The sequence below is a fragment of the Quercus lobata genome, chromosome 7, assembly GCF_001633185.2.
Source record: "Quercus lobata isolate SW786 chromosome 7, ValleyOak3.0 Primary Assembly, whole genome shotgun sequence".
Classification (NCBI taxonomy): domain Eukaryota; kingdom Viridiplantae; phylum Streptophyta; class Magnoliopsida; order Fagales; family Fagaceae; genus Quercus; species Quercus lobata.
Window position 1 is genome coordinate 13,559,174 of NC_044910.1, and position 23,990 is coordinate 13,583,163.

At 32.9% G+C, this 23,990-nt stretch overlaps 2 protein-coding genes across 2 annotated transcripts; both read left to right on the forward strand.

Moving 5' to 3' along the window:
• Positions 1 to 2,178: 2,178 nt before the first annotated feature.
• On the forward strand, positions 2,179 to 16,081 carry LOC115951275 (auxin response factor 7-like). The gene is made up of 7 exons (XM_031068460.1): positions 2,179 to 2,209; positions 3,006 to 3,117; positions 5,431 to 5,515; positions 10,570 to 11,337; positions 12,804 to 12,874; positions 15,685 to 15,759; positions 15,905 to 16,081. The coding sequence occupies exons 2-7, from the start codon at positions 3,019 to 3,021 to the stop codon at positions 15,983 to 15,985; spliced, it is 1,179 nt and encodes a 392-aa protein (XP_030924320.1). The 5' UTR covers positions 2,179 to 2,209; positions 3,006 to 3,018; the 3' UTR covers positions 15,986 to 16,081.
• On the forward strand, positions 16,059 to 18,985 carry LOC115951631 (mediator of RNA polymerase II transcription subunit 15a-like). The gene is made up of 5 exons (XM_031068799.1): positions 16,059 to 16,886; positions 17,153 to 17,473; positions 18,092 to 18,277; positions 18,360 to 18,448; positions 18,772 to 18,985. The coding sequence occupies exons 1-5, from the start codon at positions 16,059 to 16,061 to the stop codon at positions 18,983 to 18,985; spliced, it is 1,638 nt and encodes a 545-aa protein (XP_030924659.1).
• Positions 18,986 to 23,990: the final 5,005 nt, after the last annotated feature.

The window sequence follows — 23,990 nt, forward strand, 5'->3', positions numbered from 1 at the left end:
AACAAACAACCATGTCTAGCCCCATTATGATACTCAAATATTTCCACAAAAAAACCACCCTTTTTTAGCCTACTAGAGCACTCCAAAATTTATAATTCTCATGAAATCGTTTAAAAAAATGTTGCTTGCTAAAATCCCAACGGCATAACTCTACCAAGCATGCAATAATCCAATCCGAACCCGGATAGAACCATGATACCTACCCCGTTTTTTAGTAATGGAATAAGAATCCATACGACCTCCGTCAAAAGCCAAGAAGCAGACCTTTGTGTCAATGTGAAAAAAAAGCAGATTTCCCCCGTTCCCCCATGTGAAGGTGAAGGTGAAGGCTTGTTAAGAACGGGATGTGCTTGTAGAAGAAGGTTGCAACTTAAGAGGATTAAGATTCTGAGGGGGTAAGGATGGTTGGGTCGGCGTGTGGTGGGGTATGTACTGACCAAACATATTTAGCATTTGACAAGAGGTTATAGCTCAACTAAAACCTTTTCATATTTTAATGAAGATGTCTAAAGTTGAAATCTCTTCATTCCAAATATTGAATTATTAATATATATTATATGCGGTATTTATTTACATAAATTAAAGAGTCATGATTTGCAAGAGTCTAGACTAGAATTGACTTAGGGGACTCTTTTCAAGTATACTAGCTTCATCACATGTTGCTCTTTTTTCTTTTTCGTTTTTGTCTAGTGTATGTGAGATTAGGAATTAAGGAAATTGGAAAATATTTTATAAAAAAAACATAAAAATAAAATAAAAGAAACTAGTGAGTCTTGATAAAGTAAAAAAACATGGTCTTGAGGGAAATATCAAAGTGGATTGAGAACCCTTTTTTTTTTTTTTTAATTTAATTTTTGGATAAGTTTGTTTGAAGACATGGATTAGTAGGAGAGTATCCTATTTTGTAGGCATTTTATGTGAAGTTAGAGATATATTTTTACCAGCTTGTCCTTGAGTTTTGTCCCTATTAAACGTAGGGTTTAGGGGTATTTTTAAACCAAATAATAGTTCAGCCTTAGGAAGAGAATCCTCTTATAAATAGTATAGGTATACACGGATTATGTACTAAGTTTTAAAAATTAGGACATTGCCTATATGGAGTGCATTAGTGCACAAAAGATAGGCCGTGTGAGATTCAACTTGTGCAACAATAAATAGGATTTAGATTTTCTAGATTTTCTAAAGTACTCTACCAAATAAATTTCTTTAAATCTTAAGGACTCTTTTATGATTTAAGGGTATAAATTTTACCATGTCAACATTCCACTAACAGTACTCTTAGGGCATGTTTGTAATAGGCGCTGTAATGTAATAGTTATTCCTATGGTTTTTTTTTTTTTTTGAAATATTCCTATAGTTTAATTATTCTTTAGTTTGATTATGGTTTTATATAAAGAATAGTAATTCTTTATGAATAGCTATTCTTCAAAATGAGGAATAACTATTCATCTTTAAAGGGTTGTATTAACTATTCATTAGTAAGTGCAATAATTTCAAAATTTAATATATTTCTAAATAAACAAACTTTCTATATACATCTAATAATTATAAAAATAAAAAATCATAAAAAATAACACATATCTCTCTTAAATTTAAAAATAACAATTTTAATGAGATATAATTGTATAAGTAAGATATTTCCTAAAATAAATATTAAGTTTTATTATAATGTTATAACTCATAACCAAATTAATGAATATGTTTAGTTATTACATTACAATACACTTAATTACTAGTAATAAAAATTACAATTCATGTCGTAATTTTTATTTAATGTACCAAACGTACCGTTAAAATAATAAAATAATATTACAAATAAAACAATTAAGATTATTATAAGTAACATAACAAAATTCATATTTTTAAAATTTAAGTAAATTTATTTAGTAGAATGCCTTGAGAAAATTAGGATATCTGAACCCCAATAATTAATGTTATAAAAGCAAAGTACACGTTTCCAGTCTCGACACAAAAGCAAAGGGCCAACCCTCAAAGCATTCAAATAGCGTTTTCATAGTTTATTCTCAAAAAAAGAAAAAAAAAGCATTTTCATAGTCTTATTCCAATACCGCGAACTCTTCGACTTCCTCTCTCTCTCTCTCTGTCTCTTCCCCGGCCAAACAAGAAGAAGAAGAAGAACAGAAGAAACAAGAAGAAGGAGAAGAAGAAGAACAGAAGAAAATTACAGGGCGAAAAATCAAAGAAAGCTGTAAGCAAGGTTTCTGTGTATTCCCTGGCTTTTTTTTTTTTTTTTTTTGGCCAAAGCGATTTTAGTACTTCTCTGAAGTTTAAAGCTATCTTTTTTTAGTCACGACTTGTTTTTAGTCCTTACGGAGCGTTTTTAGTTTGGCCACATCAGTTAAACGTGATCACCCTAAACTTTACGGACTAATCATGTATTCAAGCCATTAATTGATAAAACATGTGTGTTTTAAGAATTGATGAATGGTTGTGTCTGTGTCATATCTGTATGGTTCATAATATAGGTCCCATTGTGTGGGGTCTTACAAATAGCAACACTCTTTATAGATTTTATGGAATCACTTCCATTTCGTCCGTAATCTTTCGTATTTCGTTTAGTTATTAATAATCTATATTATTAATAAGTTTATTACTAATGAAAAAGTGATGTTTTAGGTGTAACTTAAGACTTAAAACAGTAACATACTATTAATTATTACTTTTAAAAGAACAAATTTGGATAAGTGAATCTGCATTGAGCTTTTATTTGTCTGAACATTTTATGTGAGTTTTGGCTTTCATGATTTATGATCTACTTGCTGCTTTCGTGCTTAATTACTTGTCTTTGTATTTGATAGTTTGTCTGTCAGATTTAATATTTCATGAATATTTTAGTTTTATGTGGCAGATTTAATATTCCTAGGTTAATTTGTGATATCATATATTTATATATTAATTATTATTTTTTCTAATTTTCAATTGCCTATAGCTCCATGATGATGTTGTAACTGGATTTTATTAAAGTGTAACTGTTGTATGGGCAGATTGTTAAAATTAATGAGTAGGGTGTCTTCTTCTGATCCTAATAGTCTCAATCGATTTACTAATATTGCGGCACAAGTTGAGGAAAAGATCTTCCGCTACGCAACAACCAAGGTACACTGGTCAATCACAGTTTTCAGCAACTTCCTTGTTTGTTTTTATTTATTTTTTAATTCACAGTGCTAGTTCTTGGCTTTTAACAATTACTTGTATGCTTACCATCTTTTGTTAAAAGAAAAAAAGTAATTAGTATAAGTAGTAATTTTTTATTTACTTAGACCAAATGTGTATTGCCAATGAAGTCTAGCTTTAATGACACTTCCTTCTCCCATAAGGTCGTGGATGCATCCACTGAATGTGTGTGACTTGTCAATAACAAAATATGAAACGTGATTTTGCATAAACCTCATTCTTCTACCATTCAACTATGATTTATGGTTCTTTTTATTTTTGTTTCATTTTTCTTTTTAGATTTGGAGTTGTATACTTAAAGTAGTCTTTCTAATGATTTATTTGATTTATTGCTTGTTAAATACTACTTATGCAGCTGTCTAGGACCCATGAATCTCATCCTCCACCAATTGTTTGTGGGAAGAGGAAGTGCCATTTATTGCAAATACCATTAAATATTTTTGTGATGTTAAGTCTTTTTGACTTTGGTGCTCACCTTTACTTAATGAACTTGTGAAGCAAAATGAATGCTTGAGTTTGAGATGGCCAAGGTTGGGTAGATTTGGTCTCACTGTAGCTCAACAATTACTATTAAACCCAGTTATTAATAGATTTTGAATAATGCAATATGTTTCAGCAATGATCTATCTGGTGTATAACAATGTGCAATCTTGTTTAATTGAGCCCTTGAAACCTTTCTTGATTTCAAAAAAGTTGGTGGGTCTTGGTAGGGCTTTTACAGTTTAATATACTCAAGGAGGTAAGCAACTGTTTATATGTTTTTCTTTTTTTTTTGATAATCATATGTTTTTCTTTATTCTTAGTGGATCTCCCAATTTCTATTTAAACTAAGAAATTGCACGTTTACTGCATATTAGATTGTACATTGATTCTCATAGCAATATGAAAAATTGCACACGGTTATGGAATGAGGATGGCAGTTATGTCTCTGTTGGACTTAATGTGCCTATATTATTCTAGTCAAAATAGAGGGATAATTAAATGTCTGTGCTGTTTTGTTTTTTACTTTTTTTTTTCCTTTTTCTTTTTATAGTACAGAAGAAAAGAGATAACTCAAATATCAATTAATCAAAATCTTTGATTTCTTTGAGTACATTGAGCACTAGTGTGTAGGACTCTTTCTTCTGTTAGTGGCAATACGAGTCCTATTTGACTAGTGAACTAAAGACCTAATAAGCCTAAATAAAGGCTAACTTGGACTAAAAGAAAACAAATAAACTCAAGAAACTTAGAATCTTCAAAAAAAATTCTAGACTTGACTCTATTACTGAAATTTCCTCAATTTGTAGGAGTTGCAAAAAATTACTGATCTGATCCTCATTACAAATGAAACCATTACTTGCAAAACAAAAACCTAAAATAAAACCTGATTTAAATCTAAAGATGTCTATCTCAATTGCCACCTCCACCCCTTATAAGTTCTAGGTGTGGGTGAGGTGGTGGGTGAGGTTGTGGGTTCAAAACCCATCAGGTGTGTGTGTAACTCACCGTTTTTATTTATTTATTTTTTAAAAAAACCTACTTAATCATCAAGAAACTAGAAATTTAAAACTATATGACTCTTGCTTTGATTGGACCCTCCATTTTGGAGCTATTTATGAAAAGATGTTGAAACCGAAAATCACACTAAAGACAGCAACTTGACTCTTATTTGATGGCTTCGTCGACAATGATTAGCAAATATAAGCAGTTTGTTTATGGAGAAGCTCGTTGGGGGCAAGGATATGTTATGTTCGAATTTTTTAGGTTTGGGTGCTCATTTGACATTCTACTCAAATTGTGTCAATTTTTTTCTGGATTAGGTTTGGGACATACTTGCAGCATATTTAAAAAAAAAATTCATTTTGTTCCTCACGTTGACTTCTTGATAAAGCTTTTTAAAAAATAACCCAAAAATGGAACACAAATAAAAAAATTATGGAAGGATTGGCAGATGGGGGAACTCTGATCAATGTGGTTCTGGCCTATTTTCTGCTTGCTCTTCACAATATGTGTTGGTATCTCTCGTCTGCTACATGGATCAATCTATCAGTTGAAAACTTATGATGAAATTGCAGCAATTCTTTTCCTGCGGAATTGTGTGATGTATTTTAAACGGAAAAATTAATAACAATAAGTACCTCTTCAATCTTCATTTATGCGTAACTTTGGTTTATTGTTTTCATTAAGACTATGCACAGGCTGTGAAGTTGACCTTCAGTTTTAATTGGACATATCCATGTTCTCTGTACTCAGGATATTTATCTAAAAGGAATATGCAAGAAGATGGCATTGATGGATAACTCAAGCAGCAGCATTGTTGCTTCCTCATCCAGCCAAGGTAACAGGATTTTAGACACTATAAATTGCACAGTTTATCTTTCCTTTCCTCCTTTAACCTCAACTCAACATGCAAGGAAACATTAAGAAAAGTTCAGTGGCTGCTAATTTTTTTTACTCATATGTCTTTTATTTATTTGTCTCATACTTGAAGTTGTTAGCCATGCCATGTTTTGCTCCAATGAGCCTATAACTCAACTGATACGTCATCTTCCCATAGTAATGGGATAGAGCGTGAGGTCATGGGTTCAAGACCCACTGGATGTGTGTGTAACTTACTAGTTACTAATAATAATCATAATAAAAAAAAACCTTGCTAAGGTTTGCTGTAACATACTGTTTATTTATAGAATGTCTTAAGAGGTATCCTGTCCTTTTTCATTGTAATGAATACACTTTTCTTGCACTTCTTTTGTGGAGCCAAAATGTTTTTTAGTTGTTGCTGTTATTTAACAAGCAATAAAAGAGAAGGATAGGGGTAATTGTACATAAAAGCTTTAAAGAGGATGATGTCAAGGTTAAGAGGATAGGAGAAAAATTTGTTAATAGAGCTTGTTTTAGGGGAATAAACATTTAACATAGTTAGCATATATGATCCTCAAATAAGTTTAGAAGTATCCATTAAGCAACATTTATAGGAGGATATGAATGAATTGTTTCAAAGGATACCAATGAAGAAAAAATTTCTGTTGGGGGAGACTTGAATAATCATATCGGGAAAGGTAGTTTAGTTTTGAGAGGAAAATGGAGGGTAGAGATATGCATTAAGAAGCAAGTCAAGGATGCTATCCTAATTACATAGTGGCTTATGATTTAATATTGGCTACGATCATTTGCATCAATTTTAGCCTAAGAACCTACTTATTCTATTTTATATACTTGCCTTACAAAAAACCCCACATCAGATTATATATTTTACACTACATTTCATTAAAATATCAAAATTTCTTGATTATTTTTAATTCTTTCTCTTTCTTCACACACAACACCACCATCCACTCTCTTCCTTGTCCTCGGGATAGATAAAAAAAGAATAAAAAAATAAATACAAAATGAATAGTGTTAGTTTAAATTACAGGTGTGTTGTGGGTTCAAAACCCATCAGGTGTGTGTGTAACTCACCGTTTTTATTTATTTATTTTTTTTAAAAACCTACTTAATCATCAAGAAACTAGAAATTTAAAACTATATGAGTCTTGCTTTGATTGGACCCTCCATTTTGGAGCTATTTATGAAAAGATGTTGAAACCGAAAATCACACTAAAGACAGCAACTTGACTCTTATTTGATGGCTTCATCGACAATGATTAGCAAATATAAGCAGTTTGTTTATGGAGAAGCTCGTTGGGGGCAAGGATATGTTATGTTCAAATTTTTTAGGTTTGGGTGCTCATTTGACATTCTACTCAAATTGTGTCAATTTTGTTCCGGATTAGGTTTGGGACATACTTGCAGCATATTTTAAAAAAAAATTTCATTTTGTTCCTCCCGTTGACTTCTTGATAAAGCTTTTTAAAAAATAACCCAAAAATGGAACACAAATAAAAAAATTATGGAAGGATTGGCGGATGGGGGAACTCTGATCAATGTGGTTCTGGCCTATTTTCTGCTTGCTCTTCACAATATGTGTTGGTATCTCTCTTGTCTGCTACATGGATCAATCTATCAGTTGAAAACTTATGATGAAATTGCAGCAATTCTTTTCCTGCGGAATTGTGTGATGTATTTTAAACAGAAAAATTAATAACAATAAGTACCTCTTCAATCTTCATTTATGCGTAACTTTGGTTTATTGTTTTCATTAAGACTATGCACAGGCTGTGAAGTTGACCTTCAGTTTTAATTGGACATATCCACGTTCTCTGTACTCAGGATGTTTATCTAAAAGGAATATGTAAGAAGATGGCATTGATGGATAACTCAAGCAGCAGCATTGTTACTTCCTCATCCAGCCAAGGTAACAGGATTTTAGACACTATCAATTGCACAGTTTATCTTTCCTTTCCTCCTTCAACCTCAACTCAACATGCAAGGAAACATTAAAAAAAAGAAAAGTTCAGTGGCTGCTAATTTTTTTTACTCATATGTCTTTTATTTATTTGTCTCATACTTGAAGTTGTTAGCCATGCCATGTTTTGCTCCAATGAGCCTATAACTCAACTGATACATCATCTTCCCATAGTAATGGGATAGAGCGTGAGGTCATGGGTTCAAGACCCACTGGATGTGTGTGTAACTTACTAGTTACTAATAATAATCATAATAAAAAAAAACCTTGCTAAGGTTTGCTGTAACATACTGTTTATTTATAGAATGTCTTAAGAGGTATCCTGTCCTTTTTCATTGTAATGAATACACTTTTCTTGCACTTCTTTTGTGGAGCCAAAATGTTTTTTAGTTGTTGCTGTTATTTAACAAGCAATAATAGAGAAGGATAGGGGTAATTGTACATAAAAGCTTTAAAGAGGATGATGTCAAGGTTAAGAGGATAGGAGAAAAATTTGTTAATAGAGCTTGTTTTAGGGGAATAAACATTTAACATAGTTAGCATATATGATCCTCAAATAAGTTTAGAAGTATCCATTAAGCAACATTTATAGGAGGATATGAATGAATTGTTTCAAAGGATACCAATGAAGAAAAAATTTCTGTTGGGGGAGACTTGAATAATCATATCGGGAAAGGTAGTTTAGTTTTGAGAGGAAAATGGAGGGTAGAGATATGCATTAAGAAGCAAGTCAAGGATGCTATCCTAATTACATAGTGGCTTATGATTTAATATTGGCTACGATCATTTGCATCAATTTTAGCCTAAGAACCTACTTATTCTATTTTATATACTTGCCTTACAAAAAACCCCACATCAGATTATATATTTTACACTACATTTCATTAAAATATCAAAATTTCTTGATTATTTTTAATTCTTTCTCTTTCTTCACACACAACACCACCATCCACTCTCTTCCTTGTCCTCGGGATAGATAAAAAAAGAATAAAAAAATAAATACAAAATGAATAGTGTTAGTTTAAATTTACACAATTACTATAGCAATTTTACAAAGTGTAAAAATGATGTGAGTCATTTTCAGGCAAAACTGTGTAAATTTTACACATTTTTCTATTTTAAACCTATTGATGTGAGTGCTTTAACACTTGGTTCGAGAAGTGGGAATCATGCTAAATTATTTTATCTTTACTTGAAAGGTTGATAAAGGATGTCATAAAGATTGTAAAGAGATACTAGTAGAGTATAATAACACAATAGATGTTGATGACACTAGATGTTTGTGTTGGAAGATGGAGAAGAAACGATGGAGGAAGGGGAAACATAAAAATTATGTGGTGGAATTTAATAGGAGGGAAGAGCAAGTTTTGTTTAGAGATGGAATGGTTAAATAAAAATGATAGATAGATGAATATGTTGATAGGATGTGGGGGGAAAGGGCTAGTTGTATTATAATAATTTTGTCTAAAAAGTTACTTGGAGAATGTAGAGGATGTGGGTCATCGTCCAAATAGGTTTGGTGGTAAAATGAAGAAGTTCAGACTGTAGTTTGTTAAAGATCAATAGTTATGAAGTCTACATAAATATAGAATCTGGGGGCGTATGAAAATGCAAGGGAGCGAGAAAGGAAACCAAAAGGAGGTTGCAAAAGATTAGATTTTAGACATATGACAAATTATATGATTAGATTTTAGAATTATGACAAATTATATAGCAAGTGAAGGACGGAGAGAGGGATATATTTATGAACTTGGGAAATTTGACAAGGGAAAGAAAACAAGAGACTTAGTGATGCACGAAAACTTCTTAAAGGGGATTGAGAATCAACAAGAACCGAAAAATAAAATTAAACCTAGGAATTAACACCAAGCAAGATACAGAATTAGGAATTAGCAGGGTGACCCTAGGAATTTTTTCTAAGATAGTCATTAAAAAATATAAAGTCTAACGAAAAAAAAACATGAATATATTGATTTAAAAATAAAAAATAAAAAAACATGCAAATACATGAACTTTTTATGTTATCTATCCAAAAAAAAAAAAAAAGTACATGAAGTTTTACTAAAAAAATAAAAAGGCAAAAAGGACTAATGAGAGATAAAGTAAAAACTAAGAATGTTGAGATGAAAGTAATAAAGTGAGAGAGAGTCTAAAATGATTATAGAGAAGAGAAAAATGGGGAGAGAGAGAGAGAGAGAGAGTAACAGATGACACCTACACTGACTGTGAGCAAAGCTATTGAGCATAGTAGAGCTGTTGGTGCCGCTAAGAAGAACTCATAGCCACAATATCTCTCTTGGTATCATTTTTAGGAAAAATGAAATTAGGGATTATTTTAATGAAATGGGTTGAACGAATAATGAATTTGAATGATTAAGGTTTCTTATATTTTGGTTTTGAATGGGCTTTTTGTTCATTTGTTGTTGTTAGGCCTAATATTGTTGTTGTTTGAGCTATTTTTGCTGCTATATGAGCTAATGTTTATTGTTGTTATTTTTTGGACTTTCATTTTTTTGTTTAAGAGGTTAAGGATTATGTTTGGGGGCCAAGATTATTTTTGTTGAACCCAAATTCTTACAATTCTCAAGTCAAAGTGTTCAATATTATTTTTAGGGTAGACAAAACAGATTAGTTTAAAAATAATTATGTATGTAATTTTTTTTTTTTGGCAAGTCAGGGTGTTCATATGAACACATTGAGCTCAACGTAAAGTCGTACCTGGGATATAGTACCAAGCGAGATAGAAACACTTAAGGAATTAACACCTGGGGTTGGTTTTATACCCTGAATTGTTTGGATTTGTATTGCTCTGTATATAAGTGTGTGTTGTGCTGGTGTATGTTGAGTAGCAAGCATGTATTAGGTTGATATGGGTTATATAAGCAACTACAAGGAATTGTAGTTTACATCTTGCAAAAAAAGAAGCATTTTACCTGATATTAAGCAGCTTAATAGTCATTGAACCTCACAATTCTGATAAACTGCATATGCCATTGCTTTATGTCTACCAATATAATGCTGTGTTTGCCATCCATGATCTATTACAGGTACAGAGCTTTCTGAGGCAGATGCAACTGGGGACAGCTCAAGGTTGCGGAATGTGCCTGGATTTGCTCATAACATAATGGGAAATTCAGTAAATCAGCTGCAACCAATTATTGCCACTACCAAGAGTGAGATGTCTGCAAGCCAGCCTTTGCAACTGGTGGTTTCCCAGCCAGACCAACCTCAGCAGTTGCAAAATCACCAGTTGCAAAGGCTGTACAATAATCGCCTTCCACAGAAGCAGCAGACTGGATCACAAAATATTCAGCAACAACACATGCAGCAGAAAATTTCATCACAACAGTTGCATCAACAGGTGCCAGAGCAGCAGTCAAGTGCTACACTGTTTAATTGGAATCAGCAATTTATGCAGCAAATAAATACTTCAGAGCAGCAGCAAAATTCCTTGAGTCAAGGGTACAAATCAAATACATTCCAGCAGCCATTTGGCTTGCCAAGTAATGTTTCTGGAGTGTTGCAACTGCAAAAGGTGGTTGCACCTCAGTCAAATGTCTTGAAACTACAGTCACATCAGCCTCTGACACCCATGCTTCGACCTGTGGAGGTCACTGCCGCACAACATGAGGTCCCACAAACCTTACAGTCAACTCAGTTTCATCAGCTACAAGGTTCTCCAATGAAACTTAATCTATCAGAGGAAACTATGCAGCAAATGCTTCAGACATCAGCTGTCTTGCTTCAGTCTCAGAATGTAATTGATCAGCAGAAGCAAATTCAATCACAGAGAGTGCTCCATGAAGAGTCAACAGGTATATTTGTATTCTTGATGAAATTAAACCTTGTTGAATGCTCTTTAATTGCAGCATAACCTGCTGTTCATTTGTTTATGGTAATCTTAAATTTTGGAATTACTCTGTAAACCTTTTCTGTTCATTTGTTTTTGGTACTCTTAAAATTTTATTTTATTTTGGTTGACTTGATTGCTGAAAATGTAAAATAACAAGAAATTATATTTTGATTCTTATACATTGGCTGACTAGATTGGCCAATCTAAATCCAGAAGAATTTTTTTTGCAAATAAATTGATAATTCATATATTGGACCCAAGAGATGAAAGAAAAAGTTAGGGAATGAAGTATAAATTGAAAGATTTCTACACCAAATAGTTTGTGTATATGGATCAAATTGGGATGCTCTTAAAACAAAGGGTTTTAATTATTGCAGTTATCAGCTGCTCAAATATCTTCAGCAGATAGAAAAGGGATGATTACACTGAAACCAGTTCTCTGTGTATATTAATTACACAAAATTCTGCTGGACTAAGAACACTTCTGTAAAATTAATTGAATTTCATACAATATCTATGAAAACTAAAAACCAGAGTGTAAGTATAAGAAGGTGCATCTACTGCAAACGATCTGTTATATGTTTTGCAATCTGCTTTTGGTGCTAACTAAGATCTTTGAATAAATTGAGAATTTTGATGCTTGGAATTTTTATAAATATGTTAGTTCTTTGGGATATTAGTGTTTCTTTTAAATTTTGTTTTCAAAATTGTATTTGACTATCTAATAAGGTGTGGAGTATCCAAGTATGTCTAGATTTAATATTGTTTAGTAAGTTGTGTCTTGGGAATGTCTTAGACTACTTAATAATTTTTCTTGCAAACCATTTTTATTATGTGTCTTTGACCAGTCAATCTTTGTAATCCCTTATAAAGTTTCAATGAAAATATGAAGAAAGCATGCTATGTTTGATAGAAACTTATAATTTTTCTGGGATTACTTCATTTTCTTCCTATTAAGGTTATTTTATGTTTTTGGCAAACTATTGCTACCTTATTCTGGCTGCATCTTCTTTCCATTGGTGATTAACTTTTGCTGGCCAGTGCATCTTATATAAGAGGTGCCTCACCCCTCTTGTTTTCTCTTTAAATGAAACGTTACTTTCCAAAGAGACAAAAAAAAAAAAGCAATAGTCATTTTTTTGCCCTTCCATTTAGCCCTTACATTTTGCACCTTTCGTTGTGTGTGTGTATTACATATTAACTGTATGAGAAGATTCATTCATTTGCTGATTTTATTGTCATTCTTATACTTCTGTTAAAAAATTTTGACAGATGAATGTTGGTGTTTTTTTAGCTAGTAAACCTCATGTTCTTGTAGTGTTATTATTGATTACTTAGTTCTCTTCTTGAAGTTTCTTTACTGGGGCAGTGTTTTGGTTTGGAATATATCAAGTCCTACTTTCAATAAATTCTCTTTTTCTCTTGAAGCATCATTAGGTTCCTTTGCTCCAAACGAACTCACAAATGTGGCTAATTGGTATGACTGGGCATATCAAAAGGTATTTTTGTTCTTTTTAAATAATAGTTTGTGTTACATATCCAAAAAAAATTGTTTTAGTGTTATGGATTATCTAACTACCATGCTTTTGCAACATATATTGTCTTTTTTTTTTTGTGGTAATATAGACTTACAATTGTGGAATTTTTGATAACTAAAGAAGCATGAACACAAACATTACACTGGATACAGTGACATGATGATTCTTGAAAAGCTAGGACACACCATGGTAGGGACAATTAATTAATTAATTAATATTGATAAACTATCATACCTATCAAAAATATTGATAAACTATCATTTTTCGAAAAAAAATTAGTTGTTAGGAAATAGTTGATCTAATCATTTACCTTCGATAAGTGGGACACTTGGGAATTATAACTTTTAAATAGGAGGTAGAGTGGGACAAGGTTCGAACCTAAGATCACTAGTTTTGCTACCATGATAATATTCCACTTGTCCCATAATAAGGGCATAATTGAAGGAAATCACAAAATTGCACCTCCACTTATTTATCCTTTCACTTCTATTCTAGAGGCATATTAGTAATTTAATCTCCATCCTTTTTCAATTTGTTCTTTGTATTTCAAATTTTGTCTCTGGCTGTGTCTTTGCCATGTCTTAATCAAATCCAAAATAAATAATATTTTTTTTTGTTAGATGCCCCATGGAATTGCATTAGGCCATGTCTCAAGCATACTTATGTTCAACATGTGTCTAACACTGATATTAATGCCTTTATTCCATGTCTGTGCTTCATAGCTTGATAATCTCCAACCTTTTTTTTTTTTGATAAGTAATAAAGATGTATATTAAAAAAAAAATACTACCTCATGCAGAAAATCATAAGGTAGAGATAAAAATTACAGAAAAAGAAGATAAAAAACAGAAAGAAAAGATACTAATTACAAAGAAGGGAGCTAAGGAATATAGGGAGAGAATCACTAGAGGTGAGTCCCCAAGCCCTAAACCAATCAAAAAGGGAGCCACTGAAAGAAGCCAATAACTGGTCATCAAAACTTTCCATGTCCTCAAACGTCCTCCAATTTCGCTCCTTCCACAAACACCACATTAAGCATAGCGGAGCTAAATTCCAAATGCTAGACAAATGCTTTCCAAGCTAATTCCACCAACCAAAGAGAGTATCCGCAACTGATCTTGGCAAGACCCAAGAAATCCCAAAAGATCTAAACACCAAACTCCACAACTGGTAAGCCTTACCACAATGCAGTGGCAAATGATCCACCGTCTCTCCATTACGACACATAATGCACCAGTTTACAAAGTCCATCCCTCTACCCCTCAAATGGTCACCTGTAAGGATTTTATCCCATACAGCAGTCCACACAAAGAAAGAAACATGCCGAGGGGCCTTAACCTTCCAAACACCTTTCTAAGGAAATATAATAGGCAAGGGTCCTCTTAACTTATTATAAAACAATCGGATATCAAAATCCCTAGTCTTCGTTAGCTTCCATCGCATATGATCTCCATTCTCAATTAGAGGTAAATTAGAGCCCGAAGTACGGAGAAATTCATCCACACCACCCATTTCCCAATCATTTGGTCTCTGAATGAAACGAACATCCCAGCTTCTCTGTCCCTTTATCCCTAACCATTCAAGAGAAGAGGCCACTGATGCCCCTTTACTGGAGGCAATCCCATACACAACCGGAAAAGTCAATTGAAGTGGATAATCCCCACACCATTGATTTGTTCAAAACTTCACTCAATCCCCCACCCCTACCTCAAACTGAATATTTTTACTAAAAACTTCCCAGCCCATTCGAATGCTTCTTCACAAACCACACCCATGTACCTCTCTATCTAGCTTGGAAGTCTAACCCCCCCATTCTTCACCAAACTTTAGAGCTACAACCCTTCTCCAAAGCCTTGTCTCCTCAACCCCAAACTGCCATAACCATTTCCCTAGTAAGGCTTTATTGAAAGTAGTTAATTTCCTTACTCCTAACCCACCATTTTCCAGAGGTGCACACACCTTATCCCATCCCACCATATGTGTCTTGGAGTCCTCCCATAAAAAATTCATTTGCAACCTCTCAATTTTATTGGCAACATGTGTAGGGATAGTAAAAAGAGACAAAAAGAAAGTCAAAAGACTAGATAATGTACTCTTAAGCAACGTCAATCTTCCACCTTTCGACAAATACATCTTCTTCCAACCAACCAACTTACGCCCAATTTTCTCCAATATAGGATTCCAAACAGTAGGGAACTTGTGGATTAGGACTTGTGCATGTTATTAAATATTTACATACAAACATGTCTGTATGTCCTTGTGTATGTATAAACACACACAAAAACATATCTGCTACAGGCTAGGCTATTTTTTACTAACATATAGGTTGATACTTGATAGTATCTTAAAGTTTTGAGGATTTTATGATTTGCTCAAAATGTAAAAAAAAACCTCAATGACAAAGTAGCATGTTCTCCTGCCCCTATTTTTGGGCACTTCTTATTACTCCTTTCGTCCCAATTTGTTAGATGTCTATTCCATTTTGGGATGTCCCAATATGAAGTTCTCTTTGGAGAGACAATACATTAAAAGATATTCCCTTAAAAGGTTGGATTTTCTAATCAAGCCTAATGAAATGGGACATTGGGAGTATATGAGTGTTAGGCTTGTAATACTAATTCTCATGGTGGGATGGGAGTTGAGACTTCTTATAGCTTGTGCTGAAAGCGTCAGCATATTCATGAGCTATGGACTCCTTATGTATTGTTTTAATTTAATATAAGATTTGGTGCTTTTTCTTGCTTGTTAATGCATTTGAGTGTGCTTTTCAGCTACAATCTGTGAGGGAGAATTGCTTAGAAGATTTGGAAAGATTACAGAAGACAGCAGTTGACATGTTTCAGCAGGTATCTCATTCATTCTACCTTTTACTGTCATTTTATGATGCCAGATCCAACTAATTGATTTTGTTGTTGATATGTCACTACCAGATTTGATTTGGCATCCTGTTTGCTATCTGTCTGAATTTAAACTATCTGCTTCCTTCTGCAGGTACAAAATCCTGAAAATTTCAAGAAATCAATTATTTCAATTGGGAAAATGATAAACTTTTTTAAAACTTCCCAGAAGTGACATTGAACGGTTCTCTAAGCAGAAATTTCAGGGTTATTTACAGGCAATTGTTTTATTTGTATATCATAGTAACATGAAGAATAAAAATTCTGTGCCTGTACAACAACATGCACAGCAACTTCAACTTTCTGGTTGCCAATCCCAACCATCTCAGCTGCAGCATAACAAAAATGTGAGACCCCACTTTCATCCAGTGAAGTTACCCTCAAGAAGCACTCCAATTGGTATATCTCCACTTTCAGAAATAGAGCAAGGGTTTCCTAATTCACAACCAACAATGATAAATTCACTTCAGTCTGGGTCTCAAACGAGATTGGAGAAAAGAAATGTTTTTAGTCCATTGCAGCATGATTATCCCATGCCTGTGCACCAAGCAATCACCGGTTCATCAAAACAGACAAAATTTTCTCATAATTCCAGTCTGAATACACTTGATTCCACTATAAATTCGTTTCAGAAGAGTTCTACTATCATCACTTTCCAGCAACAGAAGCAACACAAAATACATCAAACAATGCAGCCACAGAACCTAAAGCAAGAAAATCAACTTCAGTTGATTCAGCAGAGGAAGCAACAAGTGTTTACAGAAGATGCCCAACCCAGTATTAGTTCAGGATTTCTTCAGTGTTGTCACTCAATTGACTTGGAACATCCTGATCAAACTCAACCACCAAGAAATCCTGTCCAATTTCATTCCACCTCTCAAATATATCAGAGTTCTTCTCTTCAAGTTAGCCAACGAAATCTAGGGTCACCTCTTTCAAAAGCTGGTACAGTGTTTCCATCTGCAACACCAGTAGACCTTGAGAAACGCCCCTCTTCTGTTTCTGTACTTTCAAACTCAGATTGCAATCAGCAAACAGCTGCTCCAAAGCAGCCACTTGAGCGCTTACTTAAAGCGGTAAGTATATCCTCTCCCTTCATTGCTCTAAGAAAAAATATACATTGTCCAACAAAGTTTTAATAATAATGCATATAAATTACCTGTTATCACTGTTATTGAGACAATTTTTTTTTTTAAAGTTTCTTTATTCTTTTTGAAGAAAGACTTTTTAACATTCGTGTCTTGGTCCACCCATTACTCATAAGAGAATCTTCACTGCAGTTTTTATCACTTCTCAATTTGATGTTATATAGTGGATTTTGAGAAATCAAACAATTTTTCAGGTTGAATCAGTTTCACAAAAAGCACTGAGTGCCTCTGTTCAAGAAATTGATATGATAGCTGGAACCACAATTGATAATGTATCCAAAGGTTCTGTTGGTGGGGGTTTGGCGTGTAGAATGAGATGTCAAATACAAGCAAAGAACTACAGGTTGCAAAATGGACATGTTTTTGTGGACAAGATGAAGCACCAGATCAGTTACATGGCCCATAATGCAACTTTGTTATCTGCCAATGAAATTTGTAGTTTTAAGCGGTTAGCTGATGATTTAAGTGACCTAGATTCAACTGCAAGATATCAGATCAAGCGGCCCAGGATTGAGGTATGCATTCTGCTCCTAAATCATTTGCTATTTAGTGGATTGTTGTTGATAATTGGACCTTAATGTGTTGCATGCCCTGTTAGAACCATTCCCCTTCCATACCTATGGTAGATCGGCTGGTCTGCAATTTTTTCCTATGTTAACATATGCTGTATATATTATGCATGAATAGCCTAACATTTTGAAAATGATTGGAAAGATAAAATACTTTCCTGTTATGATATTAAAGGCAAAGTTACTTGCAATGTGGTACATGTTTGGTCTATGCAATTGATACATGGTAAGTTGACTTAGGCATATTTTGTTTACTATTTTCAGGTCTCCACCTTGTTTATGCTATTCATGATTTAGTTTTTACGATCACCAGAACAAATTATCAGTTGTATTAGTCATTCAAATTGGTGAATTAGATCTTCAGTTTATTGTCCATATGACTTTATTTTGGCTCTTCCCCTATCCATGTCAGTGCACTTTTAACTCAAGACTATCAACTTCTTTTGTTGTACTTAAAAATTGAATTATGGTTAAGTCCACTATTCTCGTCCTTTTCGTTTTTCATTGAGATGTGCATGTCCTTAAAATCTTCGACATGGATTTATTCTTCACAAAATGTTGCAGCCAAAAAATGAACTCCGGAATGAAATCAAATGCATAAACCAGCAGTTAGTAGAAACCATGATAGATTTAGATTCGACTGAAGATCTTGCTTCTATTGAAACTGGTGAAGGAACTGTTATCAGATGCTCCTATAGCGCTGTGGCTCTGAGTCAAAATTTGAAGTTGCTGTATGCTTCATCCCATATGGTAAGTACTGTAAATTCTCAGAAAACATATTATTTGAATTCTTTACTAGAATGTTTATTTGCTCTTCCCTTTCTGATTACAGCTGCCAGTGCTTTCTTTATGGTTGCTTGTTCCTGCTGATTACCCGAATTCTTCTCCTACAATCTTTGATGGGATGACTGTCCGCTGGAGGTGAGAGATTAGAAACTTCTCTATTTCACTAGACATTTTGGTATCTGATTGAGGTTGGATGAGTTGTGATTTAATCTGGTGCATATCTGAGCATAAGCACCCACACATGGATCTACAACATACACATTTTAATGTGGTATCCAATGTTTTTAAGTGTTATATAACCTTAATGAATTTTCGTGACTAAGATCCAGTGGTTTGTTAAAAATAATTGAAACCTAAATTTTGAATTCCTTTTTTTATAGCTAGTATGCTAGGTTCAGGTTCAAACTAAAATAAATGAATTGCTGGATTTACTAAAAATGTTTTCTTTTTAAACACAGCCATGACAATAAGGAGTCTAAAGAACTATCGGAAAATGCAAAGTTAAAGTTCAGCGTTGTTCTGCGCATCCTTTCAGAGCCCATATCTCTTGGAGAGATGGCGAGAGCTTGGGAATTCTGTGCCCGTGAAGTATTTCTTGAGAATGCTCAGCATATTGGAGGAGAGTGCTTTAGTTCAAGATATGGTCGGTGGGAGAACTGCATTACTGGTTGATCTTTGTTGTCCACTAAATGTGCAAAACTAAGAACGTTTGTAAAGAGCTTTATTCTGTATAGTTTTGCCTTGTAAATTAGATTACCATGCCATTTTCCTGTTACTTAGCATCCTGTGTTTTATAGTATAATTTATAATGTTAAATGTGTAGAGTTTATAGGCAAAGCCAATAACAAGGTTTTATGTATCTACTTTATTTTTTTTTATTTTTTTTTAAATAAAAAAGTTTTTTATGGTTGAATAAGAAATTTGAGGTTCAATCTCTGTATACACCAAAAACTAATTGGTGTTTTGATCTGATGATAATGAACACAATCATCAGAAGTAGATACAATAAGTTGAAACTTTATAAATAATTTTGTTGTAAAGTTATTATTTTGGTAACTGTTTCAGTTTAGTTATTTGCTTATTTTTAAAATGGTCTTTAGATGGGATTGAAAATAACATCTAATGAAATTCTCGTTAACTCAGCGATTGCCATCAGCTTTTGTAATGCCTCAAGCCCTCGGCTCTTAAATATTATGGTTTGGCTGCTGATATCCATGGAATGCCCTGTTATCCTTTTTCTGAAAAAAAAAGAAAAAAAAAAAAGAAAAAAGAAAAAATAACCCTTGCTAATTTGTTAGAGGGAGTTTAACTTTTGTTTCATATGTAGTTGTCAGTAATATGTATTGTACGATACATATCTTATTGTGTGTAAAAAGTTTCGTATTGTAAAGACATATCAGAAGTACTATTGAATCATACGATATAGCGTGCGTATTGTGTGAATTGTATCGTATCGTACAATATATAGACATATGTTTTAAATTGTGTTTGTTATTTGAATTTAACAAGTTGTTAAACTTTTTTTAACACAAAATTATTAAGTTACTTAATTTATCATAATAAAATAACATGTCTATAAGTTTTTTTTTTTTTTTTTTGGGTACAAAATTTGTACACATTTACACTTCACTTTCATATTTACAAATTTCTTTACTATACTATAAATAAGGTATTAATTGACAATATAATTATTTTTTATTTTTCTCATTATTGTTATAAGTTTAAAAAACCAAAATGCCAAGAAGAAATAAAAAAAAATTAAAATAAAAGAACAAGAAGAGATAGTAATGGTTGATGATGATGATGAAATTTTTAATGGAAAAGTTAGTTTGCAAAATGATAAATATGATCATAACATTGACTTAGATGGAATTAATTAGGCAAGATGATGAATATGGTAAAAAGAAATTATTATTTTAGATCATTTGTAATATATTATCACTTTTGGGTTTAATAAATTTGAATGTGTATGTTATAAACACATGTATTCAAATTTATAATGAATATATCATTTATATATGTATATCTATAACTTTTTATAAATTTTATTAAATGTTTGTATATCTTACGATATTCGATATGATACAATAAACAACATAAAAATCAAAATCAATTCATGATACTATTCACGTTTTCACAACTATGATTTTAATTATACATCTACCATCAACTGAAGTGGAACCATAATAGAACAGACATCACTGTTGATCGTAAGAGACTAAGCGGACCTGGAAGTTCGGTGTTGCAACCCTTTCTTTGGCAGTTGGCACCATAAAGTGCAGTTATTTGTGAATATGACAGGAAGTCTAAAAGTGGACATAAATGTTTTGATAATTTAACATTTCGTGCCCACTCTAATAAGTGTGGGCATCGGTGAAATTTTTTTGATTTTCCTCCTATTTGAATTGAGTATGGAATGCTGCGTTTGATTTACTGGATTAGATTGCCTAGGTTGGATTTCATTAAGATTAAATGAAATTGGGTGGGATAATTGTTATTCCAATCCTGTGAGTGGTACAAGTTGTTGGGTTTCAAATAATATTATCAACAATATTAGCAATCCGAAATAACAATTACATGTAAGAACATAAATATTTACGTGGAAAATTATTTCTCTTTGAAGGGAAAAAAATCATGGGACAAACTTTGAATAATTTCACTATTATCAAATTAATTATAATAATTCTTATGTATGTCTCACAGTTAAAGAAAAATCTCTCTTGTTTTTCTTTCTTGTGTAGCTTCCTCTTTTTTTACTCTTGCACATACTCTCTGTATCTTTTCAAAGGCGGAAACTCTTGTCCTTCTTGCGTTCCTCCCAAGCAAAAATCCTTTTTTTTTTTTTTTTTCACGCTCTATATTCCCTTTGCCCATAGGGAGGAATCTCGGGCCCAGGCCAAAGCCAAAGCCATCAAATTCTTTGTAACATTGTCTATTTATAAGACTCTTTTGCTATTCTCTCTTGGACTAAAAATACATTACCTCTTTAACAAGGAGTCTATTCCCTCTTAGACTAGGAATATATTACATCTTTAACAAGGAATAAACTTTCTTCCACACCAAGGAATAGTCTTTCCTTTTATAACAAGGAAACCCAAATTAAATTTTTTTTTCTTCAACTAGGAAACCTAATTGACTTTCCAAGTCATAATTGGAATTTAAGGCAATTTATGAACACAAGGCAGATAAACTTCAATACTTAGCAGAGTATTAGGGTCATTGTTTTAAAATTCTCACTAATACTGATTATGTTATGGCTAATAAAATAAGTTCATGAATGTCCACAGCATTTTTCACACAAAATTTCCGTTTATAACTAACAGCCATTGTCCCCAAAGGTATCCTTTTTGGCTTAATGAAGTTTAGTTTTCCATGTCAAAATCAATACTTTCACGCCTAGAACAAACAGAATGAAAACACAACTTATTGGATTCATTTAATCAGAAATACATAAATAACAAAAATTCCTTAAACAGCTTAAGGACTTGTCAAGATGAATTTCAAAAAAGATGACTGCCTTGCTAGACACTGCAACTTGCTAATCATATTATATTCAAAAGAGCTGTACAGAATGCACACAAACAATGCAGAAAACAAGCTCAAATAGAGAACAAAATACAACCTCACCACCCAGTCAACCACACACCAAACAAAGAAACGGAGGAAGAAACAACTACCAAAGATCTCAACTAAACAGGAACAAAGTAAAACCTAGTTAAACTTTCATAGGACTAACAAGGACCAAATGCAATGGCAGAGACACTCCAATTAGCACAAAGGGACTTATTAAGGGTTTGTTTGGTTGGAAGAGTGGAAAAGTGGAAGGATAGAAAATGGTGAAATGATAGAAAAGTGGGAAGATAGAAAAATTTTTAATTTCTCTCATTTTTGTTTGGTTGATAGTGAAAAAGTGGAAGGATAGAAAATATGAGTTTGTATAAATTTACTTCTATATTCTTGTTAAGAAATGATGACCAATTAAAACAAATAAATGACAAACAACCAAAAAAAAAAAAAAAATCACCTAATTCATTAAAAAAAAATCATGTCTAGTTAAACAAAGAAAAAAAATGGGGGGGGGAAGAGGAAGGCAATGCCTAGGAAATTAAAAAAAAAAAAAAAAAAAAAAAAAAAAAAAAAAAAAAAAAAAGAAAAAAGGGAGGCAACATCCCCAAGACAGCACCAAAAAAAAAAAAAGTAAAAAAAAGAAGAGGAATTGGTTGCATATGGGCATTTTTGTCTATTAAGTAGTCTCATTTTCTTTTTTCAGTTTTCTTTTCAATTTGGAGAGAAAATTTTTTAGTGGGTTCAAAGAGAAAATACTTAGGCCCTATCATTTATTTATTTTCTTCCCCACCTAATCAAACACACTCCAAAAGTTTTTCTTCCTATTTTCTCTCAAAAGTTTTCTATCAATTCTATTTCACCTCCAAACAAACACATCCTAAATGGCAGAGCCTTCACTGCTTTGCAGAACTCAACACAGGAAACTCGATTGACTACAAGATCAATTCTGCAGATTTAAAAGAACCACTGACCTTAAATCTCCCACCCTTCATATCATTTATACACCACTGGATCACATCATTCCACAGCAGCAGCAAGGGTTTATATACTAGGCACAAATGTGTGACATGAACCCAAATTCTATTAGAGAAAAGGAATTGAAAGATTCTCTACTTGATTTCTACAGAAAACAAAAAGGACATCAACATTATGCTCCCAACGGATAAGCCTTTTCCCAGGTAGACAACCTATCCTTAATTAAAGATCCAATAAGAAATTGAGAACAACTTTGATTATAATAATTCTTGGAGCTGTTAACAATCCCACACAATCAATTGAATTTCTTCTGGATCATGGCTTTCTTGGTAGTGAAATGAAAATGACACAAAATTGAAAGCTTATTACTCTAATCAAGACTAATGAGCGTAGTCCATCGAAAACTTTCTTCTGTTGACTGGGATTAAATAATAAAATCCAATAAGGTGTGTTTAGAAAAATCAAAATTAAAGGTGCCACCAAGTATCAATAGTTTACAGGAAAAACAAATTTTAATTGTTAACTTGATTTCCAACACTAGTAATCATTATGTTATACCAATAAAACAAGACAATGTTGGCTAAACATGTATGGTTCCCCATGACATGCCATGTTCTAGAATGTGCACACCATTTCTCACACAAAAATCCAGTTTATAAACGATAGCCATTGTCCCCTCAAAGGAAACCTTTCCTCCTTAGTACTAGAATTTAGTTTTGTACATCAAAAGCAATACTTTCATGCCTAATACAAACCAGAAAGAAAACACAGAATAGTGCCTTATTTAATCACAAATACATAAATGACAAAAGACCAAATGAAGTTGTAGTCTCCGAAAAATGCCATAAAGTGCAAAGCTCCATTAAAAAAAAAAAAAAAACCCAGGTGATCCATCTAAATAATCAACTAATCCATTGGGGTCCAAACCCACTAAATGACTCCACTGAAATTACAGCCTTTCTCCATGAATCGGCACTTTAACTTTCTAATTCTTGGTTTTCCACACATATAGTATGTGTCTAAGATCATCAGTATAGGGGATTTCAACCCTCGAAATCTGTGTCAATGTGCGGTCGGTGTTGTACACAAACTTAGTCCATTCTTCGCAAGAACGATCTCGATATTTTTTTACTGT